Consider the following 22,616-nt stretch of genomic DNA (forward strand, 5'->3'; position numbering starts at 1 on the left):
TCTGATCACCTGTTCATTTGTCTTTGAAAGGTTGCAGCAGCACATACCCTTTCGGGAAAGTAAGTTAACTCATTTCCTTCAAGGATTTTTCAGTGGAAAGGGGAAGGTGTACATGATAGTAAACATCAGCAAATGTGCATCAGCCTATGAGGAAACACTCAATGTGCTGAAGTTCTCTGCCATTGCACAAGAAGTAAGTGTGTTGTAGTCGATCTTGATGATCAGTAACTTTGATTTGCTTTAAAGAGCAGGTTTTCTCACTTTAGGAATATGAATTTAGTTACTAGTGTTGTCTTGTACTGCAGTCATACACTGGGTTGAGCTTTATCTCCTGTAGATTTTAAAAAGACTTTATTGGGATTTTTTATTCCTTTGGAGCATGGGGGTGGAAGCATCTATTGAAAATTTGGAACTCCCATGAAACATGGGAGCCTAATAAGAAACTTATTGTATTTGGAAGAATTTTCCTGAGATCTGGGTAAATTTCTCCTGCAGATACAATATGCTCTCACTTCTAGGTGTCCTATATACTATTGCTATCTTAACTTGGAATATTGCTCATCTGAAGGACTGATAAAATAGATTGAGCACCAAAGAATGTGAAAGGTCATCTTTATGTTCATAGAGGCTTCAGTGGGAAAGTGGAATCAGAGTCAGTAAGGAGTAAGTGCAGTGATGTAACTTTGGCAAAGTTGGAGGATGTAAGTGTGGAGGATCAGTGCTGTAACTTTAATGAAAGCCATGCAAAGGTTTTGTTAACAGTTAAGTCCATGTCTTTGGAATTTGGGCAGGTTAAGTACAATACCAGAAGGAGCAGACTGTAGTGGTTATAGAGCTGTGAAAGAAATAGATTTTTGTGGGATGGTGTTGATGTAATGCAACTGGAAACTCAACGTGCAGGAAATGGACAGTCTGTTGCTGCCTCTTGTAGGTTATCCAGTGAGTGAGACTTGGTGTTCCTGGAACCCAGAGAGGGGTTAGACTATAATGTGACAACTTTGTGCTCTAACTGGAAACTGGTCTAAGAGTGACTCTGAACAGAGGATAGATAACTGGGAGAGTACAGCAGGTCTTTACAGTACCAATGAAGCTTTAAAAAATACCAATAACTTTGTTCTTGATTTTTTCTGGGTAGGTTTTAGTTATGGACACATCTATTCTTCCCCAAGATCAGTCATTTGGCCAGAAATTGGCAGGAGAATCATCACTGCTTAACGTCACTAGAATGCCAATCCCAAGGAAAAGAGCTACAATCCTATGGGACAGAACCTTGGAAGATGTGTTTGAAGATGATGATGATGAGATGGAGGAACAGCCCAGTGTCTCAAGAGAAGAAGCAGAGCAGGAAAATGAAGGAAATCAGATTGTTATTGCCAAAGAAAAATATACAGTATGTGCCGGGGCTGCTTTAAGAATAATTATAGTATGGAGTCTTTAAGCAATGTATCCTTCTGGTTTCCTCCATCTCACCCTTTTTTTTTTTTTATTTTTATTTTTTTTTTCCTACCCCCCTCATTACCTAATTCTACCTAAATCCAGTGTTTGGAACTACAGATGGGATTACTTGGTGCTTATTGTGGGGAAAATATGAAATTTGTCGAAGTGCAAACTGAGCAGTAAAAGTTGAAGATTTGACTTTCTCTTCTTTTGGTATCCTGTGGGCAATACACAGAAGATATTACCTATTTTTGAGCAACACAAAATTGTTCCTTTGTTACTTTATACACAAGAAAACTTCGGACACTCTTCTTCAAGAAACAGCAATTTTAGCTATTTCTGGGCAAGACAAGGAGCAGGGGAACAGAGGACTAGAGACCATTTTGTGGAGGTTTCATTAATACCCAAAAAGGGGCATCTGGAAAAATGAAGGCCAAGTTCTGTGGATCTTAAGTCTATCTTAAAGATAACTTGAATTTTTGTTATAAACTTGGTGTTCTTTGGAAATACCCCCTCTGTGCTAACCTAAATTGCTGTGTTAGTACCAAACAGGTAGTGCAATCTACTCATAAATCCTTCTGTTTATGAATAAGCTAATAAAAGAATCAGAAAAACTATTCCCAGCTGCAGAGTAAAGTGTTGTAGTGTTTGAGGAATGTGGGAAATCTCACTTGTGGTAAAGGATTTCTTTATGAAAAGCATAATGCTACTTGTAATTCTAGATGCTGATGAATCTGGTAGAAGAGCTGAAGAACAGACTTATTACTGAAAAGCAAGATCAGTTACTGCTGGAAATGAAAATTCGTGAAGAAGTGGCACAAGAATTTACGAATTATTTTGCTCAACGGGAATTAAATTTCAAGTAAGCTGGCTTTAAGGGGTTTTAAAGCTACTTGTTAACAAAGTGAAAGTAAACTTGCTTATTTCATAAATCTCTTTGTTGTAAGAGACCACAATCTTCTCCTAGATCTGATCTTCTACTGCATCAGTCAATGTGTTGGTTTCGGTTTGGATTATGAGCTCAGGCAAAATGCTCTTTAGAAAAGGCTTTGATTTTTCTGTGGGATGGGTAGGAATGTGTTTGTGTATAATTTTTAAATAGTGTTTTTTTCCTGTAGAACTCTTTCTAAGGAAAGAGCTGCTTTGGCAAGTTTTAGTAAGAGGGGCATTTACAAATTCTTTGGTTCCCTTTTGTTTTAGTGGTACTCCAAACATTGCTGTCTCAAGCAGCTCAGAAAAATGCTTTTTCTTAAGTGCTGTCCCTAATCTGTGTATTTGTATCTCTCTTAGTCTTCTGGTGTATATGAAAAATACTTCTGGTTTAGGGTAGCAGCATTGTTTTGTGTATTGTTTTTTGTGCCAAAATAAAGAAAGCATCTTTGTTCGTAGGCAACTGTGCTAATAACTTTTTAGCCTCTCTCATTGCCAGCTTTTATCTGACTTGTTTTTTTGTCTACTCTAGTAAGTGCCTTGCTAATGAACGAGAGCAGCTTGAAGAAAATGCTGAAAAACGCCTGGAAATCTTCAAGGAACTTGTAAATAGTTGTAGTAAAAATGCAGATGAAAAATGTGAATTACAAGATCGGCCTTGCAGTGAGCAAGCTGGACTTCTGGTATTTTTATCTGTCTGCCCCAAATGTCCCTTCTACTAACTACCTGTTATGGTCATGGTATTTCTCAAGAAATACCAGGGATGGTTTCAAGGAATTGCACACAATATGATTGTGTCCTCAGCAAGATATATTTATCTTACTTAATAGATGAGACTGCTGAGCCTTGGAATTCAGGAATTTTAGGGGTTTTCTGCATTTCTCCAGCACAAAAGTGACAATTATTCTGTACAAAGAAATTGGGAGAAAAGCTGCAAAATTTTTATGCTATAAAATCCATTGCATTTTAGTGCCTATTTAAAATCTGAGTCTGACTTTGTCCCACATATGGACTGTGGTGGAGTAGCCACAGAGGCTTCTCTTAGGGCAGTAGTAGCTACAACTCGAGCAATGAGACTTGTTCATCCACTTAAACCATATCTAGACTCTGAGCTTGAGTCTGTCTCTTGAGAGTTTGAAACCCTTTTAAAAAAAAAGAGAGGCAAGATGCAAAGTCAGTCTTTTGGGTATCATTTACTGTGATAAGTTACTGTGATAAGTTACTGTTACTTGACCTCACAAACTTTTCCTGTCGTGTGAAAATTTCAGATGTGTTCTTTCTAAAAGAGTTTGCCTGCTCTGTTCATTCAATATTCTCATTGGTTTAAAATACACTAACTTTTGTAGTAAATTTGTAGGGGATGTTTATGTGGAAATACAAGGGGAAATGTAATGGTAGGTAATGATATGAAAATAAAGTAGCTCTAGCTTGGTACTGGAAACTGGTGTGTGAAGGTAGACAAACTGGCAGTCAGTGCATATGAACCCACAAGATGGTTTGGAAGTCAGAATTCTAACTGTACTTATATATTAGAATTCCTAACAACGTTCCATATTTTCTGTAGAAAAAATGGCTTTTGTATAATTATTTGCCATTTCTAAATGAATCTAAATTCTTTCAGAATGAAGAAACCTGCACAGACACAGCTGCCCGCATTGATTTTGGGGGTGTTATTGATTCTCTGCAAAATGATATCACAGATATCAAAAATCAGGCAGAAGCAGCACACCAGTACATTGTGTCCTTAGAGGACCCACAGGAAACAATAGGTTGTCTTGAAAAACAGCTGGCAAAAATAACTACTGAACTGGTTGAGACCAAGGAGGAGCTGGAAAAGAAAACCAAAGGTAGGCTGGGTCTAAGTGTGATATGAAAGACACAAAAAAAGAAATTAAGTACAGTAAAATAGAAATATTAATCTCATTGTATGGGATTGTGTAAACAAATCATAGGTATAATGGTGCTTATCCATTGTTTTGTGTAAGTTCAGGTTAAACAATTCTATAGGCCTTGCTTATTTCATTTTTAAGATGAAACTTAAAATTGTTAACTGCAGACTTAAGAATTGTGGGGTAAACATTAAGGGTATTCATTTCCTTGTTGTATTGTAATCCCTGTACTTCATGTTTTGCTGATGCAGTGTATTCAGGCATCATGTGGAACTTTGGAGGAAAAACTAGCAGCACCTCATAATGATCTCTGCAGAGATCTTGGGACGTGATCTGTATTTTGAATGGGTTGCAAGTCTCAGTTGTCCAGTTCAGAAAATGTAAAGAATTTTTGAAAAGTCCTAGCAGAAGTCACCTTGAAAATAAATGTATTCAAAAACTTCTGAAGTACCACAAGGACATGGATTACTGAGTCAACTGTGATGGCTGATTATGTTAAGCAGGCTTTTTTCCTGTTACAGGTTTTGAAGCACAGAGGGTTAAATTGGATGAATCTGCTGAACAACTTAAAGAAGCAACTGAGGTAACTTTCTCAAAAAAAAACTTGTGCAGAATTGTTTTCTTTAATACAAAATTCAAATGACTTAAAATGCTATTACACTATGCTTCTAGCCCTTTTTTAAATATCAAGCATAGTTTAAGTGATCTTGCTTCTAAAAACCATGGTAGAGTTCAATTTAACGCTGGACTTGTTTTTCTTTTTCAAGAAAATGAATATACAAAATGAAAGGATTCAAGAACTGATTGACATTGTGAAGCAAAAAGATGAAATGATTATGAAACTACAAGGTCAGATATCTCGTTCAGAAGAAACCATCAAAGACTATGTAAGTCTTAGACATCTTAATTGATACAAAAAAATCTTAACATGTGTTTACAATTGACTTGACTTTGGAAAATTGGCATTTCTTTAAATAATTGCTATTTATTTCAAATGATAGCAGGTCAGTTGGCATTGAAACTAAAGCCACAGTGAAATGTTAGCAGGAGTGTGTGTAAATAATGAGACTTTCAGAAGTACTGATCTGGATTTATTATTGGAGGACTCTAGATGAGACTCTGCAGAGCCTTTCAAAAAACATAAAAAGACCTGAAACTGTGAGGACTTAAAACAGTGGGAGTAGAGAAAGTGCATCACTGTCTGAATAAAAGAGGAAGAAAATGAAATTTTGGTACAACAAAAGGTCAATTTTAGTTTAAGTTAGAATTTAATAATGTAACAAAAGACAATAATTATGTAAATTAGGGTGGGGGGGAAATCAGTGCATTCCACCCACCCCCAAGGTGCTTGCACACTTTCAGGGGAAGGGTGTTAATGTGAATATTTTAAGCAGAGTTTGAATTAAGAAGGTATGACATGGATATCTCTGTTTTTGATGTGATTCATAAAACTTGAAATTGTATGGTCTAATGATATCTGCTGAATGCTGGAAGCTAGCTTGGCTAAATGTATACAGGTTAAAAAAAAAAAAAAACAAAACAGTAAGAAGTTTTTTGGGATTTTTTAATTTGAGCCTGATGTCCAGCAACCTGAAGTAGTTTTGAGAACACTTTTAAGTGAAACTTAGTCAGCACTCTGATCCATTTCTCTTACACTGTAAACTCAAAGCTTTGGCTATAGTTTATCTTGTGTTGTCTCTGCCTCACAGCTGCTTAAGTTGTCAATAGTATGGAATGCTGCAGGAGTGAGTGGAGTGTGATGGCTTACCATTACTGCTCCTTCCAAGGGCAAGGCTTTAACTGTCCAGTGGTTCCAGGAGACTGTGTGGCATGAAATTTTAACATGACCACAAACCTCAACTCTATAGTCTATTGTGTCTACTTATAGATGACTAATTGGACCTTGACAACCACATGGCTTGTCACTTGTCATCTTGAAAGTAACCAACTTTTTTCTTAGTCAAATAAATATCTGAAGCATGTATAGCAGAACTGCCTAAGCTTTAAAGTTGCATCAAACATGTCATGACAAAAATGATTTTTTGCTTTGCTGAAGGCTATTAAAGCTCTCAACTCTACCAACCGATCAGAATGTGATAAATTTATTTGAATTGACTGTGTACCCTTTTAACAAATTGGAAATTTCATCAACTCTTTTGACACTGGAAATAGTTTTTGGATGATAAATTAAGTCATTTTAATGAAAGTTGTGCATTTTGTAGTTGTCTAGTCTCTTGCTCTGATTCCTATACAATGCAAAGTATTGTTTCTTAGTATCTGAATCTGCAGGAGCTCTTGGTCTAACTAACTGATCCGTCAGTGACTTTTCCTCTGATAACCCCTATGCACCTTACCCATAAAGGTTCTGTAAAAATATTTGTATAGAAAAAGCTACTAAGCCTTTTAAGTGTTCAATTTGTACAACTTTTAAGCAATTGATCATATTTTAACACAGGAGAACACTTTGACTACCAGTAAGAGAAAATTAGCAGAAAAGAACTCTAACCAAGTGATTGAAAGCAGCCACTTCAAGGATTGTGAGGAAACTGTGTTGGAAGTGGGAAGAAAACGTTGCTTGGAAAATAAGCCTACTGCAGAAGAAGAACCACCTACAAAGAAAGGTACAATTTCTTCCATCACTCAACAGGGGGTCTTCAAAAAAAGCTTGGTTACTATTCCAGAACAGAAGAAAAAAGCTGGGAAGTGTAAACATTATGCTTTGAGGAGATCTGCTCTGTTACGCTGTAAAAGGAAGTAACTGTTCTCTAAATGTAATCCCTTTTGCAGAGGACTGGCCCTATATCATTTACTCCTAAATGATTGAAATAAAATTTTAGCTTTTAGACTTTCCTTTCTGTTGCTTTTTCTTATCTGTGTATGTACCTCTGTACCCAGCTGTAGTTCTTGGGCAATTGCTTAACAGTTGTAGTACTAAATTTTCTGTTGCTGGACTTCTGAGAAAGTAACATCTCCTGCTCAAGTGTTTGAAAATTTCCTAAGCAACCATCAAAGGTGTCAATGACTTACTGATTGTTCAGTCATACAGTATGTGCTGTGAGCCTTGACATTTTGTTCTGTGTGTGTGCTGTGAACACACCAGCTCTGCTCAAGGTGATGGTGCTGGCAAAGGAGAAAAATTAATTTTGCTCCCATTCAAGTGGAAAGCTGAAGTCCACAAATGGTGTATTTTGTACAGCTCTTGTGCTTGCACTTTCAGTCTTTTTGCTGTTCTTGCTTTATCTGTGAGCTTATCAGGTGAATAAAATATTAATAAGTGAGACTGAGCTATATGGGACTTGTGCAAAATGGTATTTGCAAGAGCTCTCTGCCTCTAACTTGACTTCAGGACCCAGCTTAGCTTTAATTTCTTGTAGAACTATGGAAAGCATATGCAAAAGGAAGGTGAGAGGCCTTTCCTTTCTGTTAAAGGAGAATTATCAAATTCACATGATCACAGAAAAATAAGGATACAGTGAATAAACTGAATATTAAACTATCATTCATTACATTGGGCAGTTAAAGAACAAGGCAGCATTCACTGGGGTAGATCAGTTTTAAGTTTATGGTGCAAAGAGTTCTTGTAAAGGGGGTAACATTAGGCTGGCATTCAGGCCCTGCTGTGGGGCTTCCCAGAGCTCCATAATGGGCCCAGTTCTCTTCAACATTTTCATAAATAACTTTGATGCAGGACACAAAACTCTTTTTTAAGTTTGCCAATGATAGCTGTTGACTCCCTCAAAGGGTGGGAATCCCTGCAGAGAGATCTAGACAAATTACAGAGCTGGGCAATCCCCAACCCCATGAAGTTAACAAAGACATTTCTGACTCTTCACCTGGGGCAGCAAGCCCTGGCTCTAAGTACAGATTAAGGAGTGAGAGGCTGGAGAGCAACCCTGCTCTTGATGATCCTTGAGGGTCCCTTTGAACTAAGATCTACTATGATTCCATTAACAAAGCACTTCATGAAGAGAATATTGAATTTGTGATGTTTGCTGTCCCAGAAGATGGGAGAGGCATAGGTATTCAAATTCTCAGATTGCAGGCCTAGATAAGCTAACAGCCAACAGGTGCATGTATGGATACTGAAAGACTTCAGCAGGATTGTATTGTCTCAATTCTTCAGTGTCAAGAAAGGCCTGTAGAAAGTGGCTGGGCCTGCCAGTAGTAGCAAAAGGAGGTGAAATTATTAGGCTAGGTCAGCTGAGGCTGTGACATCCAGTAGGGCATTTCTGGTTTTGTAAAATTTCAAGTGTCAATTGAAACCAAGACCAGGAACTTTAACAAACCCTGTGTTAAGGTACCTCAGTACCTCTTGCTTTTAGTGAGCTTGCAAAACTGTCCAGGGAGAGGAATGTGTTGTATTTTTCTTAGGACTACACAACTGGGCTTTCAGCAAAAACCATTTCCAAATACAAAATTTTTAATCTTGTAGGATTTAAAGGTATGACCTTATATGCTACAGTAAGGCTGCTGTTGTGGTTGAGCTAGCAGAAGCACTTGATGTATCTTATAATAGAAAAACTATGGACAAGCAGGAGAAAAGCGTCCTGTTGACTTTCAAAAACCACAACACTGTTGCCAATGCTTCAGAATGGCCATTTGTTAGTGACTCAAATTGTCTGTACAGCTTGTTGGCTCTGTTCAGAGGATGTTCCCATGCAGTACCCCTGTGCTTAGTGGTCCAGTGTGAGACTGCCTAACTCTACCTTACTGTAGTTACAGTACTCATTAGAATCCATAGTATCTCCCTGCAGTGCATAGTTGAGATAATCTAATCCTTGGAGATAGTCAGGCTTAATTTAATAGTGAAATATAGCATGCATTTTACTACAGAAATACAATTGGATTGTAAAACAATTGTGTGAAATACAGCTGGAGTTGGTTTTGAAGGTGATGAAATATGTGTAATTTTAGTTAAAATGGCTCATTAATTCAGGGAAAGAGTCTTAAGTTAATAAAACATGGAAATTTTGGGTTGGAATGACATGTTTGTAACTCTTTCTTGGAGAACTTTACATGTAACATATTAGGTGTGGGCATTAATATATCCTTTTATCTAGTTTAGAAATGTGTTGAATACAGAAGAGAGGAAGGTTCCAGACACAAAGCAAAAAAAAAACCCCAAAAAAAAAAAAAAAAAAAAAACCCAAAAAACCCCAAAACAACAACAAAAAAAAACCCAAAAAAAATAAACAAACCAAAAACTTGTGCTGGTCTTTTAGCTTTTTTTAAAAGTAAGGTGATATAGAGCATGCATGAAACTTCTCAGAAAGGTTCCCTAAATGGAGGATGGCTAATTGCTGGCTGTATTTAAAGGGATTGCTGAATCAGTGGAGATAGAAACTGGTTATCTCTGTGAATGTTACCTAGCTTATAGGTGTTGCAAATACTAGTGAAATTAGCTTGATTTTTCTGCTAGTGGGGCAGAATAGCAGGCTGGAATAGAATTGTAGCAAACTTTTTTTTAATTCTTCTGAACACCTCTTTCTGCAAATTATGCCTAGAAGGCCAAGAGGCATTTAGTGCATATAAAATGTCTCAGAAAGTTCTAACAACTTGAAGACTCTAAAATGCAATGAAAGTGAGGCTTTCGGGTGTTGCTAATTTTCCACACAGCAATTACAGTTTGGTGTTGCTAGTGACTTGTGTATTTTAATTACCTGAGCTGTATAGGGATTTATTTGTTCTTAATGTTGTTTTGGTTTTGTTTTTAGGAGATAAGAGAGAGAGTTGGGAAAACTACTGTCTTGATCAAAAGAGAACTGATAGTTCTGAGACCTACGTGGAGATGCTAGCACTAAAGCAAAGAATTGAAACCTTGGAAGGTCAGATAGCTGTGCTTGAAGAACAGTGCCAAAGAGAAAAAACTGAAAAAGAAGAGTTAAATCAGCAGATAGCAAACTTGCACCTGAAACTCTCTGCTTCCAAAGAAAAGGCTTCTAGCTTAAGTGGAGAACTTCAACAATGTCAAGCTGAATATCAGGAGACTGTTTCTGAATTGGACAAACAGAAAATTATAAATAAGGAACAAGAAGAAAAGATTATTCAGCTAAATAATGAAGTAGCAGATGCTAAACAAAATATAATTGACAAAGTGTCACAAATTAAAACAATGCAGTCCCAGGTGGATGAATTGTATAAATGTCACTCAGAATCTTATGCTGTGGATATTGATTTAGTTGATGTGAAGGATTCCTTAGACCCAAAAAAAGATGAACCAGAGACAGTTCAAATGAGTCCTCCATCCATGCAGTTCCAAACTGCTTCTACAGCAGGTCTGAGACAGGAGAGCTCCTTTCATTGCAGCATTGAAAGCATTTGGGAGCAATGCAAAATTATGATTAAGGCTTCCTCACAAAAAAGTCATCAGATCCAACAACTACGTCAGCAAGTTGCAGACGTAGAGAAGAGACTTCATGATAGTGACAATTACAATAATCAACTAAAAATAAAATTAAATGAAATTACAAATCAAGAGCATCAATCTGTAAAGGAAAAAGATCTTCTGAATCAGTTACAAGAGCAAATCCAGAAGAAAACCCAGGATTTTGAAAAACAGGCTGCAGAAAATCAGAGAGTAATTTCACAGTTTCAGGAGAAAGTTGCCAGCTATGAGGGAGAAATAAGAGATCTTACATCCCTATTGGAGGCTTCTAGGACTAAAGATGACAGGATGAAAGAGTTAGAAGGAGAACTGAAAGAAAAAGAATCTACTATTTTAAATCTAGAAAGTAATACAGTAGCTCTGCAAGAAAAATGTGCCCGTGTAGACAAAAAACTGAAAGAACTCGGTGATCGAGAAGCAGATTTGAAGGATGAAGTTGTGCAGTTGAAGAGCAGTCTGGAGACCATGAAACATGTTCTTCAGGAAAAGGAGAAAAATGAGTGTGAGCAAATGCAGTCTATAGAACTGTAAGTAAATAATGAGATTATTCCTAACCCTGTGAGAATAAAATTAAGTTAAAACTGCCTTATATGAACATCACTTTGACATACCACATTTGCATGTTTATGAATTTGTTAACCAAACTGCTTCTTTATGAAATTTCTATACACTGCTTGAATTTTGCATTTGCATAGTCTGCAGTCTAAGTTTTCCTCACCTGTTTGTATATTCTTTCAAAAATATATATCTAAATTATGTGGAACTATTGCACAGGAAAATAGGAGCATACAATAAAATTAATTATTTGGGGATTTCGAATAAATTTGTTGCAGACACTTTCTGAAAGAAATTACACAGTGCAATATTATCCTGTAATTGTATAAAAACCTTCCTTTAGTTAGTTTAAAAGTCTGAAATGTGCTACTGGAAACTCTTCGAAAAAATGTGATCACTTTAACCCATTAAACTTATTTACTTTGCAGAACTTGTGATGGCAGGGTTTATGGCAGTGTTATTGGGTTTCTTTCCACTTTTTATTCATCTTTATACTTACAAGCACTGGAATGTAATTATGAACTTTAAACTTACTTGCTTTTAACCTGGGGCTTTTCTAATTTATAAGGTCACCTAATGATAAAAGTGATGCCTCTACTGTGCTTAAAAAGATAATATTTTTAAAAATTGAGTGTTCAGAAGTGAATCTGAGCAGTTTGTTACTTCAGGCTCATACAGTAAGACATTGAAATGCAAATGCAAAATTCTAAAGCTTGTTATTGATCTGATAGAACTGAGATTCTATTTGCTAATAAAACCAGCAAAGAGCCTGAGCTAACATGTAAGACTAATGTTATTTATGTCTCTTAATTTCTAACCCAAGGCTGCGTAAAGATCTTTCTGAAAGCTCTGCCCTTGTACAAAGTTTGAAAAAAGATTTGCAGAGGAAAGAGGAAGAATACACAGATTTGAAAGAGAAGTTTTCTGATGCCAAGAAACAAATTCAGCAAGTACAAAAAGAGGTTAGTAACCATAGGCAAAATGTTTCTTGTGCAAGTTTGAGCTTGTGTTATTAAAACCTGTTTTCACAAACCTCAATCTATGGATGTTAAAAGCGATTCATAAAAAGGCTATTTTTGAGTGATACATTTCAATTATCTTCCCTTGTGCCACTACCAGCCCCTGAAATTTAATGAAGATGTTTGCAAAAATTCAATTTAAGTAGTTAATTATCTAGATAACTTACAGAGTTTGTAAAGGGCTTATAAAGAAATGTAATTTTTGCTTTCTCTCTTGTTGCAGGTGTGTGCAATGCAAACTCAGGAGAAATCCTTGAGGAAACAAGTTGATGAACTTGAGAAAATTAAAAAGCAGTTTAGTGACGAATTAGAGTTCAAACAGCGCACAATCTTGCAACTTAAAAAGGTATTTTTAGAATAAAATTTTACTTGCTCTTAATCTTTTTTTAACTCATCTACTAATGAGACAAGTTTTCAAAGCAGCTGGAGAAAGCTTGCAAAAGGTGGGGTAAAAATAGGAGTAGCCAGCTGAAATAAGTTCTAACAGGTGAATGAAAAATGTTTAAAGAAATTCTTACGCAGGACTTATTTAAAACAATTTGACAATTGGTCCAGTAAATAAATAGTTAATGCCTGCTGAGTGTCTGATTAGTGACACTTAGATATGTTAGTACTAATGTCTCTATTTTTAAACAGCTGGAGTCCTACTTTATATGAAGAACTTATTCATTGCCACTATTTGTCTTAAATGCCTTATTTATTATTTATTAATTTCAAAATGAAAAGCTATTAATTTCTAGCATATGTATTTGTTTCTTTCAGCGTGTTCTAATTTCTATAATTTGCTTTCAATGTGATATTCAGGAGCAGTTGGACAAAGAAAAGCTGGAAGAAATCTCCAGACAGTATGAGAAAACACATAAAGGTCAGAAACACACAAAAAATTGGAACAATTTTAGTTCTATGTGCAATGACAACATAATGAGTGATCATGTCAATAACAAATTTGAAAAGTCTTATGTATTTGTATTTTAGAGCAGAGGCACTCCAACTTGGATGTTAAAATCTCAGAGTCAGAAAATAATTTTCTTTGAATTGTTACTAGATATATTTGTAAGGAAATAAACAGTCTCAGATTAAGAAACGTAAGCAGAGAAAATCTTAGTGTTCATTTAGTCAATGCTGGGATTTATTTGGTTTTATTCTAGTTGTCCATTTTAGCAAAAGCATGAACTGGCACACTAATGTGTATGGTAGCACAAAGTTTCTGCAGATTTGATAAATATTTAGGGGTTGAACAGTAGTTAGTTTCTCATCGCCATACAAGCCATGTTTTGGTGTTTTAACACCAAAACACACACCTAAGTTAAAGTGAGAATAGTATCACTTAAGAATTTGGGATCTGGAAATTTCTGTATAGATGTTCTATTTCCTGGTAATAGAGCTTTTGATCTCAGGGAGTGGAGAAATGACTTGTAACTGAGCCAGTTTGGGAGAATGGTGGGAACTAGGAGGAGGCTCATCTGTAAATTAATTTTCATATTTTCAGATCTGTGTGCAAAGGAAAAAATAATTGAAGATATGCGGATGACATTAGAAGAACAAGAACAGACTCAGACTGAACAAGATAAAGTGCTTGAAGCCAAATTAGAAGAGACCAACAGATTGGTTTTGGGTAATCTCTCCATGGAAGGGAACAGGGAAGGAAAATGGCTTTGAATGTGTACTGTGATAGCTGCTTTACATTTCTGGTTTTACTTAGCAATTGCTATTTAGGTGTTACTTTTTCCAAAACAAACAGTAATTTCCTAAAAGGCTTCTGTTGTCTGTAATCATAGCTGATAAATCCAAGCAACTTTAGTAAAAGGATGGAAACGTGTTCAAGTACATGTTTAAAATAATACATTATGTAAACTCATTTTGTGTTCTTCCTAGAACTGGAAGCCTGGAAGCAGAAATATAGAGAGCTGAATAACCAGTGCAACAGTGACTGGCAGCAAAAGATGAGCAAAAATGAGGAGAAAACCATAAATGAAGATGAGGAATTCACAAAGCTCCAAAAAGAACTGGAGGTAAAACATAATGATATAATTCATACTTAAATCTAAGGCCATAACACCCATTTAAGGAGTCTAAGTTTCTTTGGTTTCACTGTCTTCAAGAGGCCAGGGCATGATATGGCAAGTGATTACACTGGTAAATGAAACCTCCTTGCAAGCATCTTTTCCATACAGCATCACTGATGCCCCACGGAGTGCACCCTGCCCTGTGTTATGCTGCTGCTGTGCACAGGGCTTCTGTAGCTGCTTTCTCCTTACAGCCGTCTTAATCCAACTCCTGATATCAGTTCCAGGGATCTCTCCTGTCAGTTGCTAAATCAAACTCTCTCAAGATTTTGTGCTGGCTGCATGGCTTGTAAGCCCTTCCTGTAAGGCTGAGGCCTTTCCTCTAACTCTCCTTGGATTAGAAAGGAGACTTATTTTCTAAGCAACTTTTCAGGTGCTTCCTGTCTTATGTGGTAAAATGTCTGACAAGAGGTTTGATTGTGATAGAAAAGGAGACTAAGTTGCTGTGGATTGAGGTGACATTCGTAGGTAGATGCTGTCTCTGCCTACCATTCAAACTGTCCTGCATTGTTTCCCTTTCAGTCTTGAAGCAGAGATTAGTTTTCTAGCATGTCCTTTCAGGCAGCATAAAAGCTTGGGGATTTGTAAGGTAGAAGTGTCTGTTTACCATTACTTTTGACATATGTGTCTGTGATTGACCCAAAATGCTTTGAGGAAAAACATTCTATTCCATGAAGGTGTGTCAGTCTGAATAAGAAATGCTGAAAATTGATGATTTTTTGCAATACAGAAGAGCAACTATTATACACTGAGTATACTACGTGTACCTGGGAGTATGCTAGAGTAAATTGTGCTGCTGTATCTGTTATGTTTTTTAAATTAATCCATTCAATGGAATTCTGAATTTTAAGTCTTTTTTTCTGTCTACTTATGGTTTTATTTCTGGTTTCATCAAATTAGGAAAATGAGGCAAAGTATCAAACTGATCGGAAGAAGTGGCTTGAGGAAAAAATGGGACTCATAAATCAAGTAAAAGAAGCTGAGAACCATCGCAATAGGGAAATGAGAAAGTTTGTGGAGGATAGAGAGCATCATGTGAAGCAACAAGCAGAAATTGTAAGTGACTTTGTCTCAGCAGTGTCCTGTAGTGTCTTTTGTGCAGAGTAAATGACTTGGCAAGTGTTGAACAGTAGGGGCACTTGAGAGTAGCTGGCCTTTATCTGTTCCCTTACTTTCTCACATGACAAAACCTGGATGAGATGTTCTAAATATGAAAAAGGAAGACTAGGAGGCACATGAAATGAAAAATCTTAACACGTTATGGAAATTAACATGCCTGTTCCTTCCCATTCCATCACGTTATGAAGTCTTCAAAGTTCATACTATGTGTAAAACACCAATAAATAACCCACACTTAAATGAATGGCTCCTTAAAAGCTTAGAAAGCTTACTTTGGAAAACACTTAGTCAGTATGCTGTGGTAGTATGTGCTAACACTGGTGAGACCAATAGTTACTGACTAAGGCACCTTGTTCACTGGACTGCAGCAAGGTTGCAAATTTTTAATCAGTTGAAATTATTATATTAACTTCTGCAATCTAAAACTACATTTGCATGTAGAAGTAGTTAGTAATGCCTTTGTGGACCTGCAATCAGTACAGGAGGATGTTAGGAGTTTACAAGTAATTTTACTTTATCTGTCACTTTTCTTGTCTGATAATTGTAATTTATAAAATCTTCAAGTGAGCAAACAGGAGCTGTGGTTTTCAAAAAGAAAATCCTCTCACAAGGAGTATAAATACAGATTTTCTAGTTAAAACGTGGCTTACTTTTCCATATTTGTACTGAAACTAGTTCTGTGTGAGCTTTAGAAGATCTGCATAGTCTCTTAAATTTACTAAAGCCATAAAATAGTAGTAACTGTGCAAAACAAAACCAGCAGAAGAGTTCAGATACTGTGTAGAAGTGGTGTTCTATTCTAAGCTACCTTTTTTAATGTTTAGGAAAGACTTGCTGCACAACTTGTAGAGAAGGACAGCAATCTTCAAAAGTGGCGTGAGGAAAGAGATGAGCTAGTAGAAGCTTTGGAAGTACAGCTCAAGGCTTTGGCTTCTAGCACCATAGAAAAAGATAAAGAAATAGAAAGGCTGAAACAGGCTGCACTAATGGCTTCAGAAAAGGTCAGTTTTCTCTTTTTGCTGCGTGAATTTTTGAGAGTTTTTTGTTACCCATTGATTCTGCAAAATATTATAGTTGCGCTTTGCATTTTGGCTCTGTTTTTTGTTCTTAAACACTACCATATTGAAACCATTTGCAGCTAATTTAAAAAGAAAAGCTTTACGTTTGTTTGCAACTGAATTTGTAAGGGTAATTGGAGTTTGAAAGTATTTAGTAGTTCAAGTAAACACTCTTGTGAATTTGGACTGGATATCTGTAATTCTCCCATTTGTTGTCTTTTTCACAGCACCAAGAGCTTCATGAGCAAATGGGTGGTAAACTTAGAATTCTAAAAAAGCATAGTAAAATTGCAAGTTTTGTTATGTTTCCTTAGACTCTTACAAGGCTTTTCTTCACTTTACATAAAGGCATTAAATTATTGGCTGTGTGTTGGATATAAAACCTGACTGGTTTAGCCTGCAGTTATAAAACTGTCATTACCAAGTAATCATTAGATGCTCGTGATATTACTTTCTCTTGACAGTCCTGAAATTTGTGGCAATTTTTGCTATGTTTATTAGGATAAGGAAACTGACATAGAAGATCTAAAAAAACAGCTGGCAGAGAAAGATGACTTTATAAAGGAAATGAAACAGCAGATTAACCATGAAAATCCTCAGTCTTTGGCAGAAATACCTTTACTTGAAGAAGGACAAGATAAAATTGATCAGTCTGTAAACAAAGAGGTCTGTTTATGTATTAATGATATGTTAATAATTCTGTTGTTTTTTTCAGTATATATTTCTGTATATAGTTCTGAAAATTCCTGGGAATGCAGTGCTGCTGGGATTCTGGGTGGGATTCCCTCTCCAGAAGTAGAAGGAGAACTACCTTCTGGCTTTCCATGAGCTTTGATCATTTTCTTTAAGGGGAAGGTTTCACCTTCAGGGTGAACCAATGTAAGAAGGAACAGCTGGAATTCTCTAGAAGGGAAAGAAAGCTCCTTAAAGATCAGCTACAGAAATATTATCCTATTCTCACAAAAGCTGCTGTTTTATTACTGCCTAGTTCCTGAGGAGCAGCAGAGTTGAGATGGAGACCATCACTAAGGGCTTCTGTCCTTGAGGAAAAAATACTTTGAAACAAAGTATCAGGCTAAGGAAAATTCTGTGATCATAGATACAAATAAGTTAAAATTTAATAAAAAAGGTTTTAGATAATAAGGCTTCAACTCTGCTGTAGTTGGTTTCTTCACTTCTGTTGTAATTGTTCTGAAAGCTAACAACTGGAAAATAGAACACCTACTTTGCAATCCACTGGGAGGTGGGGGCGTGATATGTATTATATAGTATTTAACTCATAATTAGTTAAAATCTTGTTTTCATCTGTTTTCCACATACCTGCAGGACCATTCTGAAATTGTCCTTGATTCTACTGAAGTGTCCACAGAGGATGGAAAATCGAGTCGGTTCCCAGAACCAGAGATGGAAATCCAGTTCACACCTCTGCAACCCCATAAGATGGAGGTGAAGCACCAGGGCAGCCCCTCACCAGTTACAGTGAAAATGCTCAAGCCAAGAAGGAAAAGGAAGAGTGTAGAGATGAATGAGGTGTGAACTCAACCAACTGACAAAATCTGTTGTGCAGCTTACTGTGATCATTTATTAAAACTCTAACTTCTCATTTTCTGCTGAGATCCCAGGGATATACATAGGGTATTATTTAAACCCCATGTCTCCCAAGTGCTGGATCTCTGGCCTGTGTTGAATAAGGTCACAGACTTCAGCTGATCCAGACTCTGTCTCCTTGTGCCTGATTTGCACTTTCTCTTTACCTTTTTGCATTTTTCTCTCCTGGATAGTGCCATTTCTTGCTGTCTCCAGCTCTGATCTGTGGGATTGCAGATCAGTTCTGTAAATAGTTTATTTTGGTTTAGGTGGTCATTGGTATCAATTATAATTTCTTCTAATTTTCTTTAGGATTTTGTGAAGAGTGAGAACAAGAGAAATGCAAAACCTGCTATGGCTGACTCACCTTCTGCAAGCAACAAAAAAATGGTATGATTTTGTTCCATTTTTGAAGTCAGTTTAGCCTTTTTTGTAAAGGTAGGCTTGTGAAGAGCAAATATTTTGCCAAAGTATCTTATTCTTATCCATGTATTTCAGCAGGATTCTTCAATGTTTATGGTGTCTTTCTACTAAACTCTATAAGCTAAAGGGTCTGTATTTGCCAAGAGTGTGTAGTGTCCCAGCTGCAGTGTGCAGTGATTCAAAGGGGAAGGATGTCGTATATTGAATAGTTAAAAAGACTAGTTTGAGCTTGTTTGAGTGTGATGTTATAGGCAATGCCTTTGAAGTAAAACTAAAGTTTTTCCACATATATGGCAACTATAAAAAGATTCTTTTAGGCCATAGTAGTAATCTGGGCAGGTTCAGAAGGTGAGACTTTTATTTGCCCCATCAGATTCTTTTATTTCTAATTAATACAATAGAATTATAATTAGCTGTCAAGTAAAATACAAGTTTTAATCTGCCTTTGAAAAAAGAAAACTCCTCTGTTTACTGTATGATTCATGCTCTTAAGTGTATTCTGTGAAACTTGGGTGATTTTCTTTCTTCTGGGTGTAAAATGAGGTTGTCTACATTACTTGCTGTAGTGATATCATTACTAAATTGAACAAAGGTGTCAGTAGCAAAGCTCAATGTGTCAGCTTGAAAATGACATTGAAGTAAAATGAAATGAAACTTGAGGATTAAGGCAATTTTCAGCTTAAACAATGATCCTGTCTTACTGTACAGATGTCTACTGCACAATCTCTTAGAAAAGAATACTCCTTAAGAAGGCAAGAATCCACTCTAAATAAAAAGTCATCTAGGAAGAAAGATGGAACGCTACAGAAAATTGGTGATTTTTTCCAAAGCTCTCCTACTATTATTCACTCTAAAGGTTTGTACAGTATAAATAAGGCTTATTTCCTATTCTCTGGCTGCTGTAGAATAGCAGAGAAGAAAAGATTGTCTTGGTTGTGAGGACCACATAATTCTAAAACTTAGGTTAAGTGTGAAATATAAACCAGGTGGGATGAAAGATGCAGTGTGAAATATGTGCATATTTATCATGAAATCAATGATAACTTTTGGGGCCAAAATGTTGGAGTTACTCTTCACTTATTTACATGTAAAGGCAGTTTTAGAAACTTGCTCAGCTGCTGTGAAAAAATCAAGGACTGAATCCAAACTCCAAATCTTACCTCATTCTATAAGCAGTCTCTTGTTGCTGTGAAAACTTTATTAATGTTTTTTGATGTATGTTAATTTTATGAAATCTGAAAGCCAGTGACTCATGAAAATATTTGGAAGGTTTCATTAAACTGAATATAGAGCAATTAATGGATTTTGTTAAGTTTAGGTATAGCCTTGGGAAGATAAATGGCTTGGACTTTCTGTTGAAGGGTATGTTTTTACTCTTTCCTACAGTAAGAATGATCTCTGAGTAAAAGAGTGCTTGTAAAAGAAATTAAAAGTAACAGGGGCCACAAGGAATCACCAGTGTTTAATTCTAAAATACACTATTATTTATTTGAAACAAAGTTGGTAATTTTTTTAATGTGGACAGTTAAAATAAACTCCTGTACCAACGTGAAAGCTTGTCCTGCTACAGAGTACATCTTAAATCATCTGACATAATACAGTCTGGATAATAACTGTGTGAAATTTTTTAAAATTTCTGTTTGTCATATTGGTTCCAGGAGCACAGTATGTATTATTATAAATGGAAGCCAAACTCAGACTACTAAAAATTTCATTCTTAATTTGAATACTCAATTTGAGCAAATGAGTTCTGTTTTGTAAACTTTATTACTGTGTTCTGTATGGTTTCCCTCTTTTTATAACAGTATTGCATATTTCTTATTTTTCTCTTTTTTTCTAGTACATATACTCCTCTCTTGATAGAGCTAGTACTTGTTTGATTAAACTGTAAAAAGGTATAGAAGAAATTGACTGTACACTGTGCTTGTGTCAGCACAAAAGTTAAGCCTGTTGTTCAACTTAGTAGTCTTTAAGTGAGGTCTGAATCCTAATTGATTTTTAATGTGCTATTTAAATGTGTCCTTTAAGCTTTTGCACCCGAAGCTACAGAAAATGACTTCCAGCTACAGAAAACTGGTAGTCAAATACCAGTTCTGAATTTTTATACTTCAACTTTGGTGTACACTGGTTTAATTTTTAAACTGTTTTAATAAAGCCTACTTTATTTATTAATTTTGAGGCTCACAAAACCATGACATGTATTTATGATAAAATTTGTTTTCTAGCAAAGAAGCTTATTGAGACAATAAGCTCTCCCAAGTCTGCAGAACAAGAAAATGTCAAAGAAAATGAGCTCAAGCCAAAACGAGCTAAGAGAAAGCTGTATACAACTGACATTTCTTGCCCTCTGGATATCCCTAGTTCTTCAGTAAGTGATTAAGATTCCTATTTTCCTCACTGTAGTGTTTTTCCGTAATCTTAAATTAAAACTAACTATTAGGAGAAAAAGACAAATCTGAAGGTCTAATCAAGTTGCAGAAGACGTTTGAAAATACCAACCTAGATATTTTTTGTACCTAACCATTCCTTTGGGTCTTTTCTGTCTGCTGTTTTACTAATTTTTTTCTGTTTTCTCACCTGTCTTTGACTGCTGACTGACTGTGTAGGTGATACAGCAATGACAGAGATACCTTCACATCTGAATTCACAGATACCTTGTAGTATGTGCAGGATTACTTTTTCTCTGCTACAGCAGTGAAGTCTTAAATTGTTTTTCCAGTAGTTGCAGTTCATCTAAGTGTGTAATAAAATATATATATTTGTGTATATAAATATTTTATATATAAATAAGTAGCATAGAGGGAGAACAGAAATAGGGACTAGGAAGGCATCCACAGATTTGGAATGACATGATTGAAACACAATAAAGGTCTGCATGTACAAATAACTTCACAGGTGAGCACCAAAAATATTTTTCAATTCCATTTATGCCCAGGTGATATTTGGGCATAGCATGTGGATACATCCATGCTTTTCAAAGCACAGTCTAAATAGCCTTCTGGATGTGTTTTAATTTTGTGGCTCTAAACCAGTCTGAGTCTTGAAGGCCAGAGTTTGATGTGTTGTTTCAGAAATCCAACTTTATGGTTTATACAGTAACTGTAGTGCTGAGCATTCTTCTCTCTGCTGGAAGTACATCTCTTCATTCTGTTCCTTCCTTTCTTCCCTATGCTATGGTAAGCAATTGCCCATTGATTTTTCTGTAAATTGTATGAATGGATGCAGCAGAACCCACAATGCTGTCCATAGGAGGAAGAAGTGCTGAGCAAAATGAGCTGAGAAGCTTGGAAGTGAAATAAAAGGTGCAAGACTGAATCCTGGGGAAGTCAGAGAAATTTAAGTTTAAAATTTTAGCTTTCTGGACGCTTCCTGTATCAGAAAATGAATATTAACCCAGCACACTGGGTTAACTCCACAAAACCATATTCTCAAGGGCTGCATCTACACAATTTTTGAACACTTCCAGGAATGGTGTTTACACCACTTCCCTGGCCAGCCTGTTCTACTGACTGACCACCCTCTCACTGAATGGGTAAATTTCACCAGAGTGACTCAGGCAAAACTCTGGAAACAAATTCTGGGAAAAACTATTCTGTTGGGCTCACAAGTCTAGAAGGTGAATGTCATTTGTCTCTGAAGAATGCTGAATAACAATCCTTTAATCCATCTTTTTCAGATCCTTATAGAACAGAAAGAGAAGGAAAGTGATCATCTAATCATCAAGCGACGGCTGCGATCAAGAATAGCAAAATAACCTTGCAAAAGTGTGTTTATATTTCTTAGCTAGGGCCTGTTCCCATTGTATTATTCCAGCTTGTCCTGTGTAGGAAGCAATAGAAATTTAGTCATGCTTCAAAATCTGTATATAGTTGTATAGAATTGTTCTGACTCCATTAAAATGACGAAGTTCAAAAAACCTTGTGTGTAAAACTTTTTTTGTTTGCTTGAAACAGCATCTTTGGAAGTGTTCATAACTTACTCATAATGCAGTAAGAGCTGTGCCTGTGTGGAATGGTGTAAATTGCTTTTTTTTAAGGCAGCCTATCTACCTTGACTTTGAGGGGAAAGAAATGAGTACACATTGATACTTGTATAGCCTTAAATTCTTCTAAAATATTGAAAAACTTGCTTGCCTCAACTTCAGCTCC

At 36.2% G+C, this 22,616-nt stretch overlaps 1 protein-coding gene across 1 annotated transcript in view; it reads left to right on the plus strand.

Moving 5' to 3' along the window:
* KIF20B (kinesin family member 20B) overlaps positions 1-22,277 on the plus strand; it is a 29,144-nt gene extending 6,867 nt beyond the window's left edge. The window contains exons 11-32 of the mRNA XM_058029257.1: positions 31-193; positions 1,136-1,390; positions 2,160-2,299; positions 2,900-3,050; positions 3,989-4,214; positions 4,778-4,839; positions 5,024-5,143; positions 6,712-6,877; positions 9,971-11,168; positions 12,020-12,158; positions 12,439-12,561; positions 13,020-13,080; positions 13,705-13,830; positions 14,091-14,227; positions 15,182-15,337; positions 16,225-16,401; positions 16,960-17,124; positions 17,785-17,988; positions 18,358-18,435; positions 19,177-19,324; positions 20,694-20,836; positions 22,145-22,277. Of these exons, the coding sequence (XP_057885240.1) occupies positions 31-193; positions 1,136-1,390; positions 2,160-2,299; positions 2,900-3,050; positions 3,989-4,214; positions 4,778-4,839; positions 5,024-5,143; positions 6,712-6,877; positions 9,971-11,168; positions 12,020-12,158; positions 12,439-12,561; positions 13,020-13,080; positions 13,705-13,830; positions 14,091-14,227; positions 15,182-15,337; positions 16,225-16,401; positions 16,960-17,124; positions 17,785-17,988; positions 18,358-18,435; positions 19,177-19,324; positions 20,694-20,836; positions 22,145-22,222 (4,216 nt within the window). The 3' untranslated portion in view covers positions 22,223-22,277. The remainder of the gene's footprint in view (positions 1-30; positions 194-1,135; positions 1,391-2,159; positions 2,300-2,899; positions 3,051-3,988; positions 4,215-4,777; positions 4,840-5,023; positions 5,144-6,711; positions 6,878-9,970; positions 11,169-12,019; positions 12,159-12,438; positions 12,562-13,019; positions 13,081-13,704; positions 13,831-14,090; positions 14,228-15,181; positions 15,338-16,224; positions 16,402-16,959; positions 17,125-17,784; positions 17,989-18,357; positions 18,436-19,176; positions 19,325-20,693; positions 20,837-22,144) is intronic.
* The last annotated feature ends 339 nt before the right edge of the window (positions 22,278-22,616 follow it).

Source organism: Melospiza georgiana, chromosome 8 (genome assembly GCF_028018845.1).
Source record: "Melospiza georgiana isolate bMelGeo1 chromosome 8, bMelGeo1.pri, whole genome shotgun sequence".
In the NCBI taxonomy this organism is placed as follows: Eukaryota; Metazoa; Chordata; class Aves; order Passeriformes; family Passerellidae; genus Melospiza; species Melospiza georgiana.